General features: G+C 36.0%; 1 protein-coding gene across 1 annotated transcript; it reads right to left on the reverse strand.

Annotated features, from left to right (window-relative positions):
* Nucleotides 1–315: 315 nt before the first annotated feature.
* Nucleotides 316–21,882, reverse strand: LOC140150902 (serine-enriched protein-like). Its single transcript, XM_072173062.1, is given in 6 exon segments — nucleotides 316–3,881; nucleotides 5,487–5,644; nucleotides 6,645–6,910; nucleotides 7,304–7,353; nucleotides 7,355–7,518; nucleotides 21,525–21,882. Coding segments are annotated over 6 exon segments (1,671 nt in total). The 5' UTR covers nucleotides 21,580–21,882; the 3' UTR covers nucleotides 316–2,903.
* Nucleotides 21,883–24,208: the final 2,326 nt, after the last annotated feature.

A 24,208-nucleotide genomic window follows, 5' to 3' on the forward strand; every position in this document is an offset into this window, starting at 1 on the left:
AGGATAAACCCATGGCGGCACCAAGAATATTTTCCGGGGGGGGGGGGGCACCAACGTGAATCAGGGGGATCAACAAATATTGTCCAAAATTGCCGACAAAAGCTAGAAACTTTCGTAATTTTTGGTGAGCAAGGGTCCCGAATGGGGGTACACCCCCCCAACCTGGCGCCGCCACTGAATAAACCACTAGATCCTATAACACACATCATCATAATAAAGAAAAAATCACTTGCACTTTGGTCTCTTATAGCGTATTATCTTTATAGTTTTATTTTAACTATTTATCTGACTCAATGAAAAGTCTAAATTAATAGGTTATGTACAATATAATACCACTTTTATTAAGCAATACACATGCACAAAAGTGAAACAACAAGATATCGTAAACATGGAAAAATGGTTTTGTTCACAGTTTGACATGTGATATTTGATGCAATATGATTCCGGCAAACACAAAATATATTATAGGAGAAACATTTTTTCAAACAGTTTAAAAAACCATTTTAACAATAACGTCGATTTATTAAATCGCAAGGAAAACGTTTTAAACCACCAGCCTATATAAATAAAATGTTTTCAATGTTATCAAAATTTTATTGTAAAATATTTTTACAAACATTTTAAAACTAAATATTTTTTCGTCATTTAAATAACAGGATGTTGAAATGTTTTGCGGCAACTTTTAAAAATGTTTTAAATGTTATTAAAATGACATGGAAAAACAGTGGCATGATCGACGGGAATTATTCAAATAAACATAATGTTTCACCGGCGAACCTGTTTCGTTGAATGTTTCAGTAGGGGTCTAAGCTTATCACTTAAAGAGGAAGCCCCGCTAGAGCAGATTATCTCTGAATTTGCTGATGCAATAACATTAAAACATCAGTTACACCTGTCAAATTTTGAGATACCCTTGTCACTGATTACTTTGATAACCAAGCAGGTTTGTTCACCCCATAAAACCTGCTCTGGTGGGGCTTCCTCTTTAAACCATATTGGGATTCTTATGTATAGATATAGTTTTTCATAAAAGTGAGTTGTTTGCAGAGTAAATAACAACATTATTGTACACAACAATTATTATTAACCATTTACCAGTTACTTATTGTACGATTGCAATATTTATATCATTCTAATATTAAACCAGCGAAGACATCTTACACTTCCCATAAAGCATTTCATCTATTTCAATTTGTTATATACTGATTTTCTATGTAGTGTAAACATGGGTAGTGAAGACATTATTCTGCAGTGAACAGAGCACATTCAGATCTTGCAAAATGTGTTTATTTCTTGATTATTGACCCATGTTTAGCCATGTCTATTTTCATAATGAAAACAAAGGAAACCTGTTCAAAGTATATTTGAGCGTCATTTGATTTTCGGTCTTTTACAACAGGGCTTGAGGAAAGGAGGAGACCACCCCTTTATTTTTTTTAACGTGAGATTCTGAGGGATAAAGAGTACCACAAAAAGTCTTGGAAGTGGTCCATGTTCTACAACAAACTTTATTACATTTTTCCTCCGTATTCCAAAGTAAAAAAAAAAAAATCTAAGAAAAAAAAAGATAAATCCCAGAAATTGAGGAGGGCGGGGTCGAGAACCAAAACATTTGATAGTACCGTACAGCCTTGTGCGGGATTAGCTGCTTTATCAATTAAATATCAATTAAAACAAAATGCTTATGAATTAGATAATTTAAAAATAATAATAATGATTTTGTTAAGTTCGTATGACAACTATAATTTGTCAAGCGTTTTTTTGGATATAAAGAAAATTAGTATTCACTAGAATGACACGTTATATTATGGACAAGGTATATAATAAAAATGAAAGAAAACGGTTTCCAAAACATGTTAATTTTCTGAAATTCCTCGGATGTCAGAGTGACGTTTTGGGCTTGAATAATTAGTCTTGTTCGTGACTTTGTTTTTCTTCTCGATTAAAAAAATACACTGTTTTATGCCCGAGGGTAAAAACGTTCTGGAAAAAAAACCGCTTCGTTTGTAGACACAAATATGCGCATAAAACGTCATCTACCGACCTTAATTGAAAATTGTTTTAATGTCGAGCTATTAATTAAGCTCCATTCCTACCTGATAATATATGAAGTCATAAAAAATTATTATTAAATGTTTTTTTAAAATCTCTCTTAATATAAATGTACATCACTCACAGTCTATAAAATGTAATACTAAAACACATAAATATACTTATTAACCAGTCAGTAAACACCTTATTTATAAATGCGTACCACGAGCAATCATGCACTGGAGGCCGCCATGACACCATGATACTAAGATGTATGTCAAAGCACAGTGGAAAGTCTTGCTAACGTTCTTTTGTATACAGCAACGCAGCAGCTAGACATTTTGCCACCAAGTATAAAGTGTCGTATAATAGCCGCACCTTGCTACCGCAAACACCAAGACGAAGATGATTATAGAGACATTATCCAGGTTTTGTAGGGAAGCATGTCTCATTTATAAATTATTAGGTTTTCACAAAATATTAGGTGTTCACAAAATAATCGCTACACAATCATCCACGAGAACACCAATACAAAATTATAACAAAAACATATCTATAGTTTGATCAGCTCGTAATCGGCGGGCCTTGTAACATCGCGGATTAATACCAATGTGGAGAATCGTCTTGTGACATCTCGCCAGAAGTATTAGAAATTATTAATTAAAGTCTTATACTTCGTCTACTTTCTTTAACACGCAAAATATAGACAAGGCAGATCAACTGTATCATTCTTAGCGTCGGACTACTTTTTGGCGTAGTGGTATAATCCTAATAATTCCCGCCGATTAAGTACGAGTTGATCAAAGCATGGAAATAGTAGATAAGATATGATCAAAGTATATGTTGATATCCATAACAAAGAGTCTTATTATTTAGAATGAAGGCATACCAGGTAAATCCAATTGTGTTTTAATCATCGGAGCTTTACCATCCGCCCTACCGAAACTACCACTACTCTCCGATGAAGACGACGACGTGGACATTGAGATGGAACTGACAGAATCAAAGTTGGTGGACTGAGTTGTATTGGAGATTTCATCGATTGATTTCCTCCGCAATGAGTCTGAGTCAAGCATGGACAGATTCAACTTAGTCAAATCTTGAGAACTCGACGAAGGTGAGTTTTTCGGTGATTTTCTGATGTTAGCAATGTCATGATTGCTATTGAGTGTGTTTTCAACGTCGCTGTCGTTGTCGCTAATAATGATATTGATGGTCGAAACAGGACTTACATTGTTATCGTCAACATCATCGCTGTCTGACTCGCCAAACTCAAGAGCAGAATTCGTCGGTGTTCGCTCTTCATCGATGTCACCACCTCTCTTAAAAGTTGAGTTATGCAATGGCTTAGGAGTAGGCATATTACTATTAGTTTGCGAGTCACTTCCGCTGCTATAGCTAGAAGTTTCAGTACTCGCCTCATCCAAATTATCATATAATCCAGAATGATCTTGAAGAGACAGACTCAACATGCTCAATCTCAATCTCAGAGGAGTTGTTGTTAATGTACTAGGATCAATACTTGATGGGTCTGCTTGGAAAGCTAAAGCAGTCAAAATTTTCTCATCAGGAACCACGTTCGACTCTCTTACGTCCTGCATAAGAGGTGCTGTCGGTATGAGATGAAAGGCAATTGTGTCTATGAAAGGCTTCATGGCCATTTTGACGGTACTTCCCGGGGTTTTACGCACGTATCGTCGGCTCCATTTCAGAGCTGCTTGGAATTTACAAAGTTCGTCAGCTTGGAGTTCATCACGTGATAAGATCAATCTGACCACGTGTTGCGGAAGAGTAAGGAATGCTGGGTAACGGAGAACGTCTTCGCCATGTTCGTCGACGAATTCTAAAGCCTGTCGAAGTAAAAAAAAAAATGGATGATTAATTTCTAGAAATACTATGTATAAATCAACATGATAATAGCACACCAGGTTGGCATCAGTTCGAATTTCGACTATTGCTATTTTTGTCGTGATTTTGCATACTGTCGAATAGGGGACTACTCATAAACCGTTCCTATATAACCCGCGAAGTGCCAGAGTCAAGATTCATCAACTCAAATTTCTCGGCCACATACAGCGTCTTGAAGACAACGAGCCTGTGAAAGAATATGCCCTTTATATTCCACCACATGGGAAGAGGGAACCGGGACGGCCGCGCACACTGTACTTACAGTATGTCCAGCACCTCCTGGGATCAAGCTTGTAGTTGCCTGCTCCGCAGCCGACTGATGATGAGTGTCTTATTATCTCTTATAGGGGATTCGCTGAGTGCGGGAGGAAGCGACCATGCTACAAGATGACTCATGATGCAGTCATGTCTACAGTAGAATTCATCTCGACCTTTGCAGGACTTAACCCCATTAAAAGCTATTAAACCAAGATAACACTCATTGAAACAGCTCAACTGATTAAATCGGATCTTCTCTGGTTGTGCACAAGTGACTGTTTTCATGTGCGATATCGCAATAAAGCTGGTATTCATAGCTTCAGTTGGGTAACCGATTATAAAGGAAACGAAAGGAAACAATGTTATGCGTGGCTTTGTTCACGAAATCAGACAATGGCGTGCTTTTTGTAAACCAGCATTCTTGAAAATGAGCAACATAATGATTTTTGACTTAACACGGTTTGGAAATAATTTGTCGTTTACATGTCCTTCCTAAAACACAAAAGTACGACCCTCTCCAAACACCTAAATTAGCTAAACATTTAGGACATGTTACAAAACTATATTGTCTAGAATTTTAGAAGAGTACTTTTAATATTGGCCGGTTATTTTTCACACAGCGACGTTAACTAGGCAATGTACTATTACCTATAATATTAACTAAAACACCAAAGTACGAATATTTCCAAACATGTAAATTAGCTAAAAATTTAGAACATGTTAAAAAACTGTATTTTCTAGAACTTCAGAAGAGTACTTTTAATATTGGCCGGTTATTTTTCACACAGCGACGTTAACTAGTCATATCCCCATACTGTTAACGTAGGGCTATTTGTAAAGGTCACGCGTCAATGGGAAAGAGCACTGTGTATTGTGTATAGGAAAACGGACAGTAACTGCAGTATGTATAAACCGTCCATATAATAACATGTAAAGTGTATTGTAGGAGTGAAGCTGATCGCGGGAAGCAACCATGGTAAAGAATCGGCTTTGCGCTAGAAACTAATCCGAGTACGTCGCCCTCTATAGTCATTATAATACAAAGGGATATGGTTTATTTAGTTATCTGAATTCGTCAATATGCGAGAATCACGGTGAATAATACGAGGGTTGAAAGGAATATTTCAAACATGATCTCACTGTCAGTTTGTCCTACGTGACTGAAACGAATAAATTGGGATTTTTTTTTATCATCATGATCATGAAGAGATCCAAACGTTCCTGTGATTAAACGTTGATTTTGTCTTTTTGGCTTTGAACCTAATTCTTAAACATTTAGATATTTTTACCTTTTGTACTAGTGATTTAGTAGCTTTGTATTGGATGTATCGTTCAGCCGATCTTAGCAGTAGACAAACCGTCTCCAAACTGATACACTTATGCATGTATTCCAGGCAAACTCGGCGTAACTCGTCCAATCCATAGTGGTCAGAAGCGTTCATCAGACCTAACAAAGAAATAGTACAGCAACAGAATAAGTTACGATACTGTGTGGCAATTTTCGATTAGGCCTATTATAGCAGCATGTAGACTGATATTGGACTCTGTCATATTGACACAAACTTAAAAAGTTACCTTTTCAGAGTCTGAGTTGAGCAAAGACGCCGTGATGGCGTCGCAAGCTACGTCTTTGCTCAACTCAGACTCTGAAAAGGTAACTTTTTAAGCTTAGGCCCATTATAGTTACTAATTTGTCAAATTGATACAGATACTCGGATAGAGTGCAAGAATTACTTGTTTTCATGACTGTTTTTCCTTCTTTACAATTATTGAATATTTGGTCACGAAAATCTGTCAAAACTTAAGTAGCTCGACATTTACGAACAGAAAATACATCATCGCGGGTATTCGTCATGTTCGTAGGTCTCCGCGATACGTGGACGTGTGACGTCACTATATGTGACGCGATCAAGCTAAATCAGTCGGAACTCGGAAATATTACATTTTCAGTTTCTTATAGGATAGTAAAAAGCATCTACAAAGCTGAGTTTTGCAGAGAACCCCATTGAAATTGAACAACCAGTTCCAAAAATATGAGCAGTTAAAGAGTTTCCAATACAACAGGAAACAAAAGGAAATGCTTTCTTCGTTTGGCTATATCTCAAAATCAATATTTCCGAGTTCCGACTGATTTTGCTTGATCGCATCAGATAATGTCACTTATGAGACGTATACGCGTACAAATATGGTCCTTCATCTGACGCAATTCTAACGCAAATAACGCCTAATGACTGAAGTTCTTGTGGGGGGGGGGCACATTAGACAGGACTAAATTATCGCACGTGGATGAGCTACGTGAACGTCTGAAGTCCATTTAGCTCAATTTGATGTGATTCAAAAGTGTCATATTTTCGCGTTCACATATACCACGTCGATGTGCAAAAATCCAGTTCTGCTTATCATAACGCGTTCCCAATACGAAAAATTTATTCGCTTAAGTGACTTACCAAGTACTGTGTCGGCATTGAGTACTACACATCCAGTATGACAATATTCTATCAGTTGTCTAAAAACATCCACATCAAACTCTTCAACAGTGATGGTCCGAGGACACTTCACTGTTCCACTTGTGTCCGTGTCACCATTTACTAGCGCTCCATTCAGACTGTTGCGGCGACCAAGGAAAGGCATTTTGAAGCGTGACTCGGGATTTGAGCGCTTCTTGGGCGTCGTGCATCCTCGTGAGGCGGTGTAAAGAAGTTTGTGGAACACTCTGTAGGTGGAACAAAAGCGGTGTAATGTATTAACAATTTTAATAGGCTAGCACTATTGTGGTCAGTCTTGTGACCAATCAAATAATGTTCTTGACACATATTCAGGCGATGATTGACATGAACTTAGCTACGATTATAAGTACTCCGTTACATTAGTGAATAATGTGGACCTGTGAACGATCCTTGCGGTACACCACGTGTATTTTCTACTGTAATACATAAAAGCTTAATATTGTATAGCATGTTTATCAGTGAACGCCATTCATTTGTCGCCTATTTTATAATCCAAATCGACACTCAATTATAATTTTGCCATTGGTCAATATATAATACAATTTTTATCATCGCGCAACAAGAAAGAAAGTTACAGACTTGCTTCAATTTAAGCTTACCTGCTTCTAGCGGCTAAAATAGCCCTGACGGCACACACGGGTTCCTTTATCTTCTCCCACCAAGAACGTGACATCACAAAGTTCTGGCATTCGTGATAGGTATTTCAGATCTTCGGCTAACCCGAGTTTATTCTCAAAGACATTAGGCACTGGTAGCCTATTCATTCTGAAGTCGTTGTCAAGTGTGGCACTCATTGAAGCATCCTGGTAGTCACCTGGAGAAAGATAAAAAGGGGATAAGAGTTGAGTTTAAGTTGCTTAAGAGGGTACTACACCCCTGGCAAATGTTTGCATTTTTCTAAAAAATTATAACACATTATTATAGGGGCAAGGACTACAACCACTGTACTGAAAATTCAGCAACTCAAAGCAAGTAGTTATTGATTTATTGATCAAATATTGGTTTTCCCTCATTTATGACTGTAACTCCACAACTGTTGTCTGTGCTGAAATAAAATTTCCAGTGCAGTAGTTGTAGTCCTTGCCCCTATAATATACATATCTTACTTGTCCCCAATGCGCTATAATTTGGGAGAAAACGGCAAAAATAGGCACAAAATTGGGTAGGGGTGTAGTACCCCCTTAAAGGAATTGTTATTTTATAATCACATGATGACAGGGGCATATAAATATAGCATTTTACCGGATAGGAGTTGAACTTTATTACACACAGCACGGCAACACATTCCTCCACTCATCAGTGCATCCGCCCCACAAGAATGGGGTTAGGATTGGGTTTCACCTGAAAAAGTTAACCCTAACACCCCAAGTGTTTTTTGGCGACCGTAGGGAAAGAAGGAAGGAATAAATAGAGCAAACGAGCAAAGAAGTTGTTTGTTTTTGTCGGGACTCGAACCTGAGATCCCTCGCGTGTCTATAGCACTAGGTCTGCGACCGGTAACGTTTCGCTGGCCAGGTCTGATGTTCATTCAAAATAAAAGATTTATAAACAATCAGTCGTCAAAATATGGAAGTCTAAACATGGTTTGTTGTTTGTTTACACGATCAAGAACGGATTCGGGGATCGGGTCCCTCCTCTAAAAATAGGACTTTTAATGCTAAAGTGTTGAATCTGCTCAAAAGCTCGCGACAAAGTTGACATTTTTTACAAAGCTGCACAAGTGACCATAACGAAAGAGCTACTAAGTATATCTACATATTTTAAGCACTGATTTTGAATTGTTGCTGCACGGAATTTTAATCTCACTACACGATCGTGCCAAGAGGCACGTTAAAATAGCCCCTGTGCAGGGGAGTATGAATATTAGGGTTAACAGATATATATGGTTAGAGTTAGGAAATGGTTTGGTGCATGGTGCTATTCTAGTTGCTCAGCGATGAAACTCTAGACAATGCTAGAGAGGCTCGATATCGTCAGAGCAATGGTTCAAGTTTCGGTAGATCGCACAGAGAGCGTAGTCAACGTCGTTATACCTTGGTCAAAAAATAAATATTCCATCTCGTATGGGTACTGCAGTTATGCCTTAGTATCGATGAAGTCGCGCTACTGAGTAAAGATGAAACTAAAATGATGCCGCCGTTCAATACCGGATAAATTTACCGTACTCCGGATATCCAAGCAAAATGACCTGCGTCAGAAATTATTTATATTCTGCCATGCTGCATGCTGCAACAGCCATGCAGTTCGCAATCATTGACCAATGGTGTTATCTGTAGTATTTAGCCCATCCTGTTTGGGCAATGACTTGAACAAATCCGACGTATACAGGTATAGAGAGGTCCAGCAGAATAGCTCAAAATGTATTAAAGTTAAAGAATGTTGACCGGTTCCGTCAGTTGCGCTCTACACCTTGTCTAGTAATAAATCACCAATATTAATTTTGAACATTAATATTAATATGATAGCGCAACAAATTATTACGACAACTAAAATAAGACACTCCGAGCTCAACACAAATCAGTAATGAAATTCTGTTGCATGCAAAATGCCACATTAACTCTGTGTGAATCAACTCCATCAATATTTATGCTTCCTTTTACCGCGTTAAATGAAGCGGAGCAATTACTTCACTTTGCTGATTTTAGCACCCACCTGCTTTTGACATGCAAAACTTTTTTATTTGTCAAAAGTTGACCCTGCTGTTTTTGATCATCAAGTGCAACTAACGTGTATCACCATTGTTATGTTTACGTACCCTGGTGTCCCTATCCGATGAAGTTCGTTACACAATTGAATTATAGCATACACGATAATGTCTTGCAAAACCCGTACATTTACAAAACATCTTTGCGCTGAACAAAACTGATGCTGTTTACTTTCTTCCAAAAGTACTCAAACAACAAACACTGACCAAGTTGCGCATTTTGATACCATTACTGAATATTCAGATAAACGATCCGAGAGTAATATAACGGTCCATCTCCTTTCATCCAGGGCGATAATTATGTAAATTTTGTTTATAGTGCATATAACTGTGTTGTAAATAGTAAATGGGTCGTTTTTATTGTGTAAATGTTGTACAATTTACGTAATCCTATATTTATTACCATATTCAGCTTCTCTTAACCTGCAATTACGACATTATGCCTCAATAGGAATTCATCTTTGTAAATGTGTTATCAATTTTGTTAGTGTTAGAAACGTCATGAGCTATACAAACTTTAAGTAAAGGTTTTATTTATTATTTATTATTTTTGTAATATGACAAAGCAAAGAAAATAATAACAATTCAACAACTCCCCTTGTTTTTCTTGTAATGTATAATAGCCTATACGTCAGGTAAAGCGAAACATCCTGAGGAGATCAAAGTTGTTATGATAGTATACAAATATTACATGCCTATGAGTGTGATAGTACAAAATATATCATGAGGTCAAATTTTGACTTTTCTGTTTCACGAGGCGTAGCCGGGTGAAATAGATCAGTCAAAATTTGACCGATATATTTTTACTATTACACGAATATTGGCATGTAATATTTGTTTTATATCATGATATCACATGGTTTCGTTTCATGCCATGTGATAGTAAAAACTATCACACGGCTAAAGTCACTGTAATCATAATGAAAAATATTGGTAATTCCTTTCATTGAAAAATCACGCAGGTTAGTATTTACGTGAATAGGGGTGAACATTTTTAATTCAATTATACCAATCAATGATTCGAATATTTCATTATTTCATAAAGGTGACGGTACTTGGTCCTGTTGGTCTAGTCGGCAAAGAAAACAATACAATTTTTATAGCCTATTTTGTAAATCGATGGAAAAAAGACCACACCAAGGCAAATATATTGGTCGCGTCCTTCGTGAATCCATAATCGAAGGACAATGCAAGACCAGAATTTTATCGTCAAGTTGTATTCCTTCGTCATCATGACGAAAAAGCTTGCGTCAGTAAGTCACACCTTCAACCGGTGAGATTTCACGCAATTTGGCCCGGGCAATTAGGTTTGATAGTCTCTAGGCGTCTCTAGGCCCTACATTCAGCTACATTCTAGGTATATTGAAAGCCTTTGATACGTCGGAAAATATACACATCCGGGGTACACCTTTATATGAATATAGCGCTTACCACAGATTTTTTTTAATCACACAGTATAGACATTTTCAGCCTGATTTAAACACTATAAAAATAAACACTTACATGCTGTTCGGCTATATCCAATTCAGAAACACATATGAAGATATTATGAGGTTAAAAATTACAACAAACAATAATTTCCAGACTGTTATTTCTCGTCATCTCTTAAGTTGATACCAACAACATGCTAAACGCTAAACACTAAATCATATACAAATCAGTGTGCAACAACATTGCATTAGGCATCTTTCACAACTCAACTACAACTGGCAACTATACGTCGGTCCTTTCTAGCTCTTTCTATAAATTGCACAGTCAGTGTGCAAATTGCACCCTGGAAACCATCACCAACAAGTTACGAACAATCCAGAATATGTACTTACAAATTAAGTGCTGTCAATCAGCACACAAACAAACGTCTCATATTGTCCATAAACCCCACTAGAGACTAAGGTATTTCAACAAACCACCACTAAACAATGGACGAGACAACAATGTCACAATATGCCATCATATTTGTTGGTTTTATCAATCCACATTCACTCGGGTACATTTCTATTTGATCTCCTGGTGGTCTACATATTTTCTATTATATTTCTTTCATTCTAACCCCTCCTCGTTCACAACGTAACACCTAAACACTATACCTAAGCAAACTTTAACAGATATAGATACCTAAATAAAGTTTAAAAAGAAAGTGTTGACATTAAGGTTAGAAGTAAAATGTGACGTTATCCAAACTTTGCCCGGCCTAAGTGTTGACTGTCCTCCTTTATGATGTCTATTAAGAAATACAAGGTGTCCCAGAACTAAAATGTGACGTTATCCAAACTTTGCCCGGCCTAAGTGTTGACTGTCCTCCTTTATGGTGTCTATTAAGAACTACAAGGTGTCCCAGAACTAAAATGTGACGATATCCAAAGTGTTGACCGTTCTATAAATACAAAGTGTCCCAGAAAAATAAAACTCATTTTTTTGTATAAGATTGCCAAGAGTCCAAGAATATAACAAAAAATGCTACCTGCCAAGATCGCCAGATTCTGAGCAATATTCTGGGCTATACTTTTCCTCATATCCATGCTGTTTGGTCTAAAACTTCCAAGTTGGTCTCCCTGCACTGCCCTGTTTACGATGTGAAATCCGATGCACATTAACACGGTCGATATTTGATTAATTGTTTGTATCTAACGATAGAATGACTTTTTTGTTCAAAGGCATCATTTTCACTATTTACATACGCCCACCAAGAAACAAATCCTTGAACAAGAGAATAACATGTAAGCTAATTGCGCCGGTAAGTGTAATGCACACTATACAATTATTCAAAAGACAAATCTGCCTCTAATGTTTTAAGTGTTTAAGGGATCTTTTAGACAACAATAGATTGTGTACACAATGCCATGGTTACAGGTCTTATGTTTCTGTACTAATGATATATACAAACGTTTCACGTGTACATATTACGTGTTAATGGATTGCCTCATATTTAAGGGGGTACTACACCCCTGCCCAATTTTGTGCCTATTTTTGCATTTTGCTCAAAAAGTATAGCGCATTGGGGACAAGTAAGATATGTATATTATAGGGGCAAGGACTACAACCACTGTACTGGAAATTTTATTTCAGCACAGACAACAGTAGTGGAGTTACAGTCAAAATTTTTGATCAATAAATCAATAACTACTTGCTTTGAGTTGCTGAATTTTCAGTACAGTAGTTGTAGTCTTTGCCCTATAATATACATATCTTACCTATCACCAATGTGCTATAATTTTTCAGAAAAATAGGCACAAAATTGGTAAGGGGTGTAGTACCCTCTTAAGTGGTCTGCGATGAAGACTTACGGTGAAGTTCGGTCATTGGATAAACGCAAAAGTGGTACAATTGTGAAGTTGCGAAAAAAGACTAGTATTAATAGAATCATCCCCGGTTGCATATGAGGAGCGAACGTCGAACCAGGCGAAATTTGATGTACTAAGTAATACTCCCCAATTTGAGACTTATTTTGAGCAATAATAATTGGAAGAAATGCGGCATATCCCATAATAGAATGAGCCAAAACAATGCACTTGATTCGTTACAACTTAATGTATAACAAAATGTTGACGTTAATTAATGGTCAAGCTGAGTTAATTGCTGCTTAAATACAAAATGTACGTATTGTGGGTTTCCGTTGGGATGCCAGGGATGAATTTGCTCAAATGAAGAGACACTCGCTTCAAATTACTTTATTTCCATTCTATCGTTCAAACATTTCTCTTCCAAAAACTACCTTGATTCCTCCTTCTCAGTGAGCACCTTTAACTGGGTGAACCCACTATGGACAGGAGGACGGTCAATATTTTTGTCATTGTGATTATCTGCCATAATATTATATATTATAATCATAACATCAAAGCAGTAATAACTTACTTTATTTTTTTTTAATCCTCTTCAAAATTTCAATAATCCACTAAAACGAAAATGTTATTCCACTTGAAGATATTCCTTTCGCATTGACTAAACAATAATTATACCATTACTATAAAAGAAAAGTCAGGTTGGTGTTCATTGGTAAATAGAATTGAATCATGATCCAGCACCGTCTGTGTCATCTTAGCATACTGAGTTGATTTTAAATAAACTAATATTTATATTAGATAGCATTACTAAGGAAGTAGTATACCTCGGACCACACCAAAAATCAGATATACTTTACGTCATTATAAAATTAAAAATTAATCAAATTTATTGATTTCAAATATTCTTTTGATAGCAATCATGTTCTGCGTCATGCCGCTATTCCTTCTTTTCTTTTACAATCTTATGATCCTGCTTTTATGCATGTAAAAATTACAAAAACATAATTGAATACAATGTAGAATTGATTTGGTAACATTATGGAACATTGTGTGCTGATCAAATTTTACGTTCTGGTACATTCACACTAACAAATGAATTATTACTAATCTTCTAATAATTATGCAGTTATCTCCCAAAAAATGTTTTTACGTTCACAAAATGACCTTTCAATGTACTCTACTCCAAATTCCTGAAAAAATACATAACTAATATTCCTGGGGATAAAGAAATATTATCCTTTTGCCAAATGAAACATAGCTAAATCCTAATCCTTTAGTTGGTTCGAACTGGCATGAAGCCAAATTGTAATAATTATTTGGCTAATTTTTAAAAATAAGGGCCAAAAAACACACGAGTTTTATTGCGTTTTTCGTATGCTGTGACAATCAAACCCAAAGACTTGTATTAAGACTCTTTCAGGCTATTTTTTCTAACTTTTGGAAAACACTGTATCTAATGGCCTATATTTGATAAACTTAACATGAAAACTAAATTTATGAGCAAACTCATAGTCTATTCTCCAATTCGAATGCTATAGACTTATGCCAAGTCTTTGAATTTTGTGACTGCAATTGTAAGATATCGTGCAAAATTGCATGTTTTGGCCCCCATTTTCCCTCAGATTGCAAAACTATTAAAATTGGACTTTCATTGCCAGTTAACTAAAGTAAAGGATTAAGATTTTGGCAAAACAGGATAACATTTTTTAATAAAAAAACATAACTGTATTTTTGTGGAATAGGGAGTCTGACAAATGAAATATTTAATACTCTTTCAATAAGCAGTATAGTCTTTCAACAAAAAAAGTTTTTACAGAATGACCTTTCAATGTGTTGCAATTGGGTAAAAAACCCAAATCAGTTGAGGTCAAATGTTGTGTTAAAATTGTTGAATGGATTGTAATAATTATAGTGGTATGACGGACAGTCCAATTTCCCCCTATTCAGTGCGACATTAATCAGTGTAAAAATGCCCTTTACAGTATTCTTTTGCTGAATACTGATCTGCTAAGGCGATTTTAAGATTAAGATTATTAGAGACCTCGATCATTATGTTTTTCCCTTTCACAAATCTGTCAAAACTACCAAATCACATAGAAATCGTGTAATAAATGGTAAAAATCAGATTAAAAATATGTTCAATATAATGCGCATTAGACGGGAAGTTTAAAAGGGTGTAAAATCACAATTAATGTGAGACAAGCATTTGACTTGTTTGCATCATGGAAAATAGTAAATCTATGAACGTTTGGACAGTATTTATTGTGGGACATTAGAGCACATCAGACATATCGAATTGCATTCTGAATACGAAGAATGTCCTTCTGATATCAAATAATTTAGATTTTTAAAATTCGCAATGTCATACACATTTTATGGAAAATCATTAAAAATTGATATTTTTGATATTTAACAGTACTCGAAGTAAACTTTATAAATCTGATGATTTTATACTTTAAGTGTATGTAGCCGACGATCAATTGAAAATTTTGACCTTTCATATTGAAGATATGGATTTTTCCCCCAAAAGACCTAATTTTGTTGTTGGTGTTTTGGGAAAAAAATCCATATCTTCGATACGAAAGGTCAAAATTTTCAATTGATCGTCGGCTTTTCATCCCAGCTATATACATACACTTTAAGAATATAATCATTAGATTTATAAAATTTACTTCGAGGACTGTTATATATCAATTTTAATAATTTGTCATAAAATTTGTACTATATCTTGAATTTCAAAAAATGAAAATTATTTGATACCAGAAAGACATTCTGCGTATTCAGAAGCAATTCGATATGTCTGGTGTGCTCTCATGTCCCACAAATCCCTTAAGCAATGCATAATTTGCCATGCCATTCTGAACCATAGTACTTTCCCCCATGTATTACATTATAGACCTAAATACTTCAGTAAGATTTTGTATAACTTAAGACCTACATATGAGTATGAATTTTATGCAAAGTTTACTTTTTTCCCACTTGAATATGTCAAGAAAATAAAATGCAGGTGCGTCAATATATTGAGTCCATTGTTATTTTCTAGCTTCGCAGTTGTGTTAAATTGGATACATTGAATCTGCATGTATACTTAAATTGCTCAGGTTTTAGTTGTTGGTAAATTTTGGACGAACATCGAGATACCAACACAAGATATGTAACACAAGACTCCAATATAGCGATGTCTTCATGGTTTGGTCAAACTGATCAATCGACAGTAGGCCTATTCTCCGACTGACAATAACATCTACTGCCGTTTTCTCGGACAAAATTGTCTTTTCGAAGAACTGTATTTCATCATGTTTATTTATTGTTTATTGTGTAAATTATCTAATATTATCAATATCATAAATAATCCGTAAAATATTCGTGTGCCAATAAAACAACCCATAAAAGATCTAACAAAAGCGAAAAACCTTTATTTCTAAGAAATACATTTCATTAATATGTTTATTTTCTTTCCTTTATAATTGTATAAATTATCTGCCTAAATTATCAATATCATAAATGATCCGTGACAAATGTACCAATAAAACAACCCATACAAAATATAACAAAACCAGAGCTAACTTGCGGTCATTATTTTTCCAGTTTAATGAAGCGATATTTTATTGGAATTTATCTACCTGTTTAATATAGGCCTAATCGATCTTTGCATTTATTGTGAAACCAATTAATTCATACAGTATGCTGATTATTTATTAGGTATTCATTTGATTGACAGTTTTGACACTATATCGGTATACATTATGCACATGCAGGCCAGAGTGTTTTTCGTGGGGGGGGGGGGGGGCAGATTTTCCAAATGCAGACCTTTTCCAGAGATATGATAATTCTGGCCAAAATCAGACTTTTACCCCATCTACAATTGATTTTCGGAGCATACTATTGCCGTTATTTTACAGACAAGTAGAACCTTTGCCGATGTACGGGGTGCATCGCACACCCACACCCCGGCCGCATCCCGCTCGGCTCCCTGGCTACATGCCTGTGTACAGGGTGTCCCAGAATGATCTATACCGGGAAAGTTGAATTTTTTTAGGTATGAAGGGCATTATTTTTGGTAGTTTTGTTTTAAATTCTAATATCTACATATATTTAACTTGTATGGAATAAATGATTTGTTACACATGAGTGACCTTATACTATTGTTTCTTTGTTGGCAGTTTTGAAGATTGCGGTGTCTGAGTTTCATCATTTTAAATGCCGGCAAAGATGGATTTGTCATAAAAGTATAGAGAATGTTTGTCCTTAGTGTCGTAGCATGTATTTATGTCCACAGCATATTGCCAAACCGACAACTACGTAACAGAGAAGATTAAAATTGACTGCGGAGGATCCTTGAGGAAATTATATTCTCTGTAATAATGACATTTTTGGGTAAAAATATTGTGGTAAAAATTACATAAAACGTATTTTTTTAACCTAAATATCTGAAGTCATATTGAAATGTTTCACTTAATTCCAAATCAAGAATTGTTCAGCGTTGTACATTCTACATATGTGCCAAACGTGTTTTATTTCCTATAAAAGAATGTGGATTTCTCCAGCACGGCTTGACGATAGTGAAAAAACATCCCTGTGTTATAATGCCTTTGCGCTGTAAATTACACAAATGCAGTTTTCGTCCATTTTCAGTAATATCAATGTCACGCCAAAACGAATCAAGTTATTTCCATGAAAGTCACAAAATAAGTATAGGTGACATATGTGCCATTGTATTGCACTTTTCAAAATTAGATACACTGCTGACTATATATTTTTAATATTTTTTTCAAACACGGTATAGATCATTCTGGGACACCCTGTATATAGGCATGGTATGCAATTTTTAGTATTATAGAAAGTGAAAATGCTGGGTCAAAATGATCGCATATATTTAGAAGCGCCTTTGAAGCATGCTTTTTAAAGTATTCTTTCTTTTAAGAAGCGAAGCAATACATCTCTTATTATATTTTTCTTAATATCTTTTTAAACTAAATTATGTTCTCTTAAAAATAAGACTTTATGTTAATATAAAATATTATCGTTTGATATTATTAACTAAATTCTTTACACAATAAAAATAGCACTTTGTGTTATTATAGTAAGTTATATTATTAAAAGAATCTTAACGATTGACCTTTACAGAATGTACTTTCTTTCCTCCAACAAACTTCAGCGTGCCAAGAGGGTTTAGGGTTTACAATAATAAACTTGCCTACACAGATAAATGCCAAACTTACCACAGACAAGATAATGGGCAGGCCGATAAGCTTTTCCCATCTTCATGGCATGACATGCAGCATACATAAACAAGTAATTGCCATAATTCAAAAAGGGGCTATTGTATTACAAATCTGTAAAATGCGTTGGAAGCATAATTTATTTCTGCGCATTTTGACACCTCATTTGATACGATAGCCTAGAAAACAATAAAATGCAGGTCAATTAAATGTAGTGGGATCCAGATTTGAAAGTTGCTCTTTGGCCTACATACAAATTTTTACAATACAAAAACACTCAGATATCATTACAGAGATTACCTTCCATTACACTGAAACTGAATACAAAATCAATACAATTTACTACAATTTTCAAATCTTGGGTTACATTGATTTAAATGTACGCTGTGACGTCAATATTTAGTCAATTGCTATAAATGAGGAATCAAAATGTGCAGAAATAAATTCTGCTTCCAACGCATTTGACAGATTTGTAATACAATCACCCGTTTTTGAATAATGGTCAGTTACTTTTTTTGAGATGTTTATAATAAACGCATGAGTAGGCCTAATCACCTCCCTACATTACGAGATATAACTCAATTTCAAATTTTAAACTAGCAAAAAGAAACACGGTTTTGTTTTGCAAATTTCAAGACACTTGAATGCTATTGTTGTTCTTGAACAAAAAAAGAAATTTGAAAATACATTTCATGATTTTTATAAATGCAATCTATAAGCGTATTCGCATCTATATAAATATTAAACATTAATCAACAGCATCGATGATTCGGCATATCGTTACGATGTATGCCAAAACAAATAACTAGTTTTAAAATGTAGTGCCAGCCTCATTTAAAGGTTTTGTTATTAAGGTTAGTAACAATAATTTCAACTGTTGCGATTTGGTCGTTCAGGCTCGCATCGCAGCAACCTGCATGGGAATGGTATATTGAGCTTTGGCAAAAGTTGCATTGATCATTTCATAGCGAGCGTGTACAAGAATTCAAATATCACAGATATACTTCAGTATAGTCATGTGGTTATTGAGTTGTTTGTAAAGAGAGCTGAAACCACATCACTTTTGTAAAACGTAACTCATTAACAACAATAAATCAAGTAATTTTTCAAAGTATGTGATTTGTAGACTGAACTTCTGCAAAACACCAAGGTGTTATTTTTCAATAATATATTGATTTAGACAATGGAAATCGATCTTTTTGGCTGCATAGACCAACATTATTTAGTCAACCCTTAATATCAAGGCCCCTATTTATAAAACATCGATATTGGAGTAAAGCTCAGGTACGTCTAAAACATAATGATTGTATTGATTTTAATGCAATATAATTAATTTACATCGCCACCTTGGTACTGGTCAAGACAATTATAGAACCACTAATTGACTAAACTCGAATAATGATAAATAACATCGGATTTGTAATTGTATTTTGATGACTGCTAGAATTTAATTACACGAATGTCTTGCAATGGCGTCTGTAGCTGTCACTGGTCATTCACCTCCGATAAATTCAATAACAGTGTCAGCAGAGCTAGAGATTCATTTGAATATTTGCATCTGAAAGCAGATGGATGATCAGATGAAGATAATTTAAAATAGCATGAATATGTTGCATATATGTCTTGAACCATGAACCGGCAAATAAAACTACGAGTGGTAGGCCTACATTTGGGGTAAACGCCCACATACAAAGTCTGCGCTAATCATGCATTAAGACGGAAAGCAAAGGTTCTTTTACCAGTTCCTGCTTTACCACGCACGTCTATTAACAGTAACACGTAGGCCTACTGGTAGGTCTTTTTAATTTAGTACATTGTGCACTAAATAACAAGTGACATATTTGGTGATACACTGTGTCGTATCTACCCCCTGTGCTCTACATTTTGTCTGTCTGTTTGTCTGTCTGTTTGTTTGTATGTTCGCTCCGTGCAGAGGCACACTTTGGTCCTGTATACACTCAATGATCAAGCAAAGCATAAAAACTTAAAACCCATAATATAAAAAAACATGTTCGAAAGAAAAGAAAGAAAGAAAATTGAAGATATGATAGAATGACAATCCCAGCAAATCATGCGAACAATTATTCTAGTGTCCGACTGTCCGTCTTTGGACATTGTTAATCCAATCTCAACTACCATAGAGGATGGGTTTAACTTTTGATTACACTTCAAATTTCAAATGGCTTATTTAGTACAAAATGTGAAATATGTAACAAGAATAAACAAAGGTACCTTGCCGGACGTATTGCAAACTACATGCAAATAGATCAAATGGGCAGTCATGTTTGCCAGAAGCTGTCAAAACACCATTCTATTTTCTTTGTCCAGTTTGTTTATGCTTTACATCTATATCTTAGAACATGATAAACACACAAAAGAAGAACCAACTAACATGTTCACTTATCAAACAGTGAAAGCTTGTGAACTCCCGTGAGAAAGAAATCTATGGAATCTGTAAACACAGCCCAATGGTGTTCAACTGGTAATCAAGATTATGGCAAGGAAAATATGCAACTGAGAATAGATGATATTTTGGTATAATTCTGGTTTACACTGCGCACCCTGTATTTTTGGGTTAGGGTTATTTTAGGGTGGGTTAGGGTTATGATTAGGGTGGATTAGGTTTAGGGTTAGGGTTATATACTTGTGCGCATGCAGGGTATACCAGAATTATTCCGAAATTTTGTGCATTGCATATGCCCTATATCTCATCATGTTCATTGTTCATGATCTCATGTCCTGCCGATTAGAAAACTTAAAGTGCAACTTGACTAGGTTTCTCTGGTTCTGGTTGGGTACGATTCAACACCCATGCATGGTGCATGGGAAACACGGATTTGGTGTGCACGAGGACTGCTTTATGGTGAAGTGATCTTTTAGCTATAGATTTTGAATGCTTTGGGTATATATGTTGATTATCTCTTGTGGCAGGTTATTCCAGTTTATGACGGTTCTTAGGATAAATAAAGAGTACTTGTAGCAGTCTTCTGCAGTTGTAATTCAAATTATTCAATGGATTGAAGATTGAGAATGTGATCTCCTGGTGGAGCGTTGAATCGGGCGCAGTAGCGTTTGTACTGGTATAAGGTAACCCTCAAATGCTTTCTGGAACATGAGCTAACATGGCTAGACTATAATGCCTTCTCCTGGCTAGTGTTCTCCACTGTAGATCTTTAATCATGGTGGTTACACTGCTATATATCTGCCGCGGTCATTTATCACAATCGGACCGCTCTCCTTTGTATAGGCCTACTGCTTCCACTTGGTGTATATGAGTTCTGTAGTATCATGGGTCTCAGACCGCACATACTGAAGAAGTTTATGTGTATAATCTGCAAGAGAACTATTTATTACACCCATCGAATGTGTGTCATCAGCCCTCAGATGACTCCAGGAACCCATGGATTCGATCCATGTAACTATTTATAGGCCTAGGCCTAAGCTGCATTGCGTTGTTCAAAAGTGGGCTCTGGGTCACTGAATTCCAGTAAACCATAAAAATTCGATAAAATAACTTAGAAACTAAACATCACGTATCAAATAATTTCCTAAACATTAAATACTGTTTTTGCAGTGTATTAATAGTATTATTTTTTCTATTCGATCCACCTACCTGGAAAATCTTGTGACACGACCGATTCTAAATCCGATTCGTCGCTAATGCTCATTGCGTCTTGTTGATTTGTATAAATTAATTAACGCAGACTAGTCCATCCAGCCCATGATGTATAATTCACCGCCCTATTCTACAAAACATGCAGCCTTCACAGCTATAAGATGACACTCAATCAAATTTATCATTAATAGATAATCATGTGATACAATAGCGTATTATCCATCATATTTCTATTTTTTCTCCAAATTCAGGAAGGACGGCGACGGAGTCATGCTAATCGGATGCAAGAGCATGTGTGCTAGGAGGCTGGTTTGACCCGCTCACCTCGTCGCCATCTGAGGAGAAATTGATCTGTTTGCACTGGTAGCATACGGGCCGATAAAAATAAAGCATAAAATGTATCGCATAGTTTTAGACAGTGTTGCCAGTTTTTGGTATATATTTCGGACTCATTGCATCTTTTAAATTACAAAAATAAATGCACATTGATAACTATCAATTATTTCTATGAACTTTAAAGGCAAATATTTTTACATCATTAAAAACTAATACCATGATGATGCAGGGACAATTTGCACACTTTGAGTGATATTCGGTTTTGAGATATTTGCCCAAAAAAATACCTACATTATATGCTTATTTGGGTAAATTAAACATTAAGTTAGTAGCGACCTTAGAAAAATGGTCACCACCAAATATAAAAGAAGACGTCTCAGGCCCGGGGGGGTTCTTCGAAAAATTTTGTACGGGGGTGTGCCACGCAGACTGTCGGATGCTGACTTTCTCTATACCTACTTTTTGCTGTTTTTGCTACCCATCAGTATACCAATTTTTCAAGAAAAAGCACCCAAAAAGCACCCAAATTTGCCATAATTGGGCGCTTTAAGTGCAATTTTTCCAAAAGGCGCCCAATTGGGCGCATTGGTCTCCGCTGATAACCCACCCATCGATATACCAAAATTGCTGAAAAGGTACCCCAAAACCGTGGCACATCCCCGTATACCTTCAACCAGGAAGAACCCCCCCGGGGTCTCAGGACCCCGCTTTTTTGATGGGGTCTTTGTGTGAGAGCCTAAAGAAGCCTCGAAAATTGAATTTCTAGTTCTAAATGACTTCAAATGGCTTTGTTATTTCAAATGAATTAACAAAATCAGTGAAATATATGGGTCTAGGTCTTTTTTTGGGTGACAGATCTAAATGAAAAATATGGGGTCTTTGGGTGACACAGCATGTGCTGGTAATGGGTCTTTGGGTGAAAGCGACAGCCCTACATACGCGTCACCTCCAAAGTGGGAGCCCCCCCCCCGATTTCAGCACATCACCACAAAGCTCCCATTGGGCGCCCCATTCCTTTTTTTAAAGGAATTTTTATTCATACCGCATGAATCCTGGCTAACTGACCCACAGAGATTACATGTGAAGTGCAGTAGCCACTTCAAGTTCAAGCCCATCAGTAGCACACGCCGTATTATAGGCTACTATACTGATAAAACTTAGGTACTTAATTATCAAAGAGGAAGTTAAATTCCAAATAGCCACTGTTTCATCTTTGATCGTTCAAGGTGTTCAAAGCATGTCAATTATGAAGGTCAGCAACCAGGAGCCACTTTTCTGCCAAACAGTGTCACTATATGGTTCAGGCTAGTTGACAGGAACCAGGGGCTGTTTTAGGTTTCACGGGCGCCAAATGGCTCCTGGCTTCCAATTATTTCACTCTTGGTCACCACCTATAATTCTAACCCTAACCGACTTTCTCAACCATAGCCGTTATCCATGGATTTTTACATTTATCAGCCCATCATGCCCTGCAATTCTATGCAGGTCTTGCACAAGTTCAACAACTGAAGTTTGCGAGTGCAAGTAACTCAGGAACTGTGAATTCATATATACACCTTAGGCCAATTTTTGAATTAAAAATCTGCCTTTTTGTGATGTGATTTTGACGTAACTTTGGCGGGAGTATAAGTATCAAGACGTACAAGGAATAACCTCTCAAATTTTGTGTTGCCATAAATATTTTGTTGTTTATACAGTGCACAAGTATCTAACCCGATTAACCCAAACCCATACCATAACCATAACCCCAACCCTAACCATGCTAACCCTAAAAAATAGTGGGGTAAACCAGAATGGTATTGAAAACACAGGGTGCCGGGTAAACATTAAACCAGAATTTTACCGTCCTATAGAGAATAATCGTAAGGAATCATGTTAGTGTTGCATGTCCAGTTTGTTTTTGCTTCACATTTTCTCCATGTCATGGGCGTGAAAAGATCAAACATGGCAACATTGCAATTATCATGAATTGATTAAAATGGTGCAATTTCTCCCGGCTACCAATATTGTTTGCATTGTTTAATCAAAATCTAGTCATATTGATTTTAATTGGTGTCTTTTAATATCGGTGCTCAACAGATCAATATAAAACTGCAACAATACCAGCTAAATATTATTATATCATGTACCAAAATAGTGCCTGTCAGATCGAGTCGGAGATAGTAGCCCCCAGTTACAAGATTATATATATAATGCACGAGGAACGAATTTAAAATTTCTATTGATATCAGTTTGATAATATGAATAATTGATGATGAATGGTGAGTTATAATGTGGCACGGGCCCGAGGTACATTTTTCTATAGAATGTGTTTAAAATGAGATCAACATTCATGCAGCTGTAGC

The sequence above is a fragment of the Amphiura filiformis genome, chromosome 4 (assembly GCF_039555335.1).
Source record: "Amphiura filiformis chromosome 4, Afil_fr2py, whole genome shotgun sequence".
Classification (NCBI taxonomy): domain Eukaryota; kingdom Metazoa; phylum Echinodermata; class Ophiuroidea; order Amphilepidida; family Amphiuridae; genus Amphiura; species Amphiura filiformis.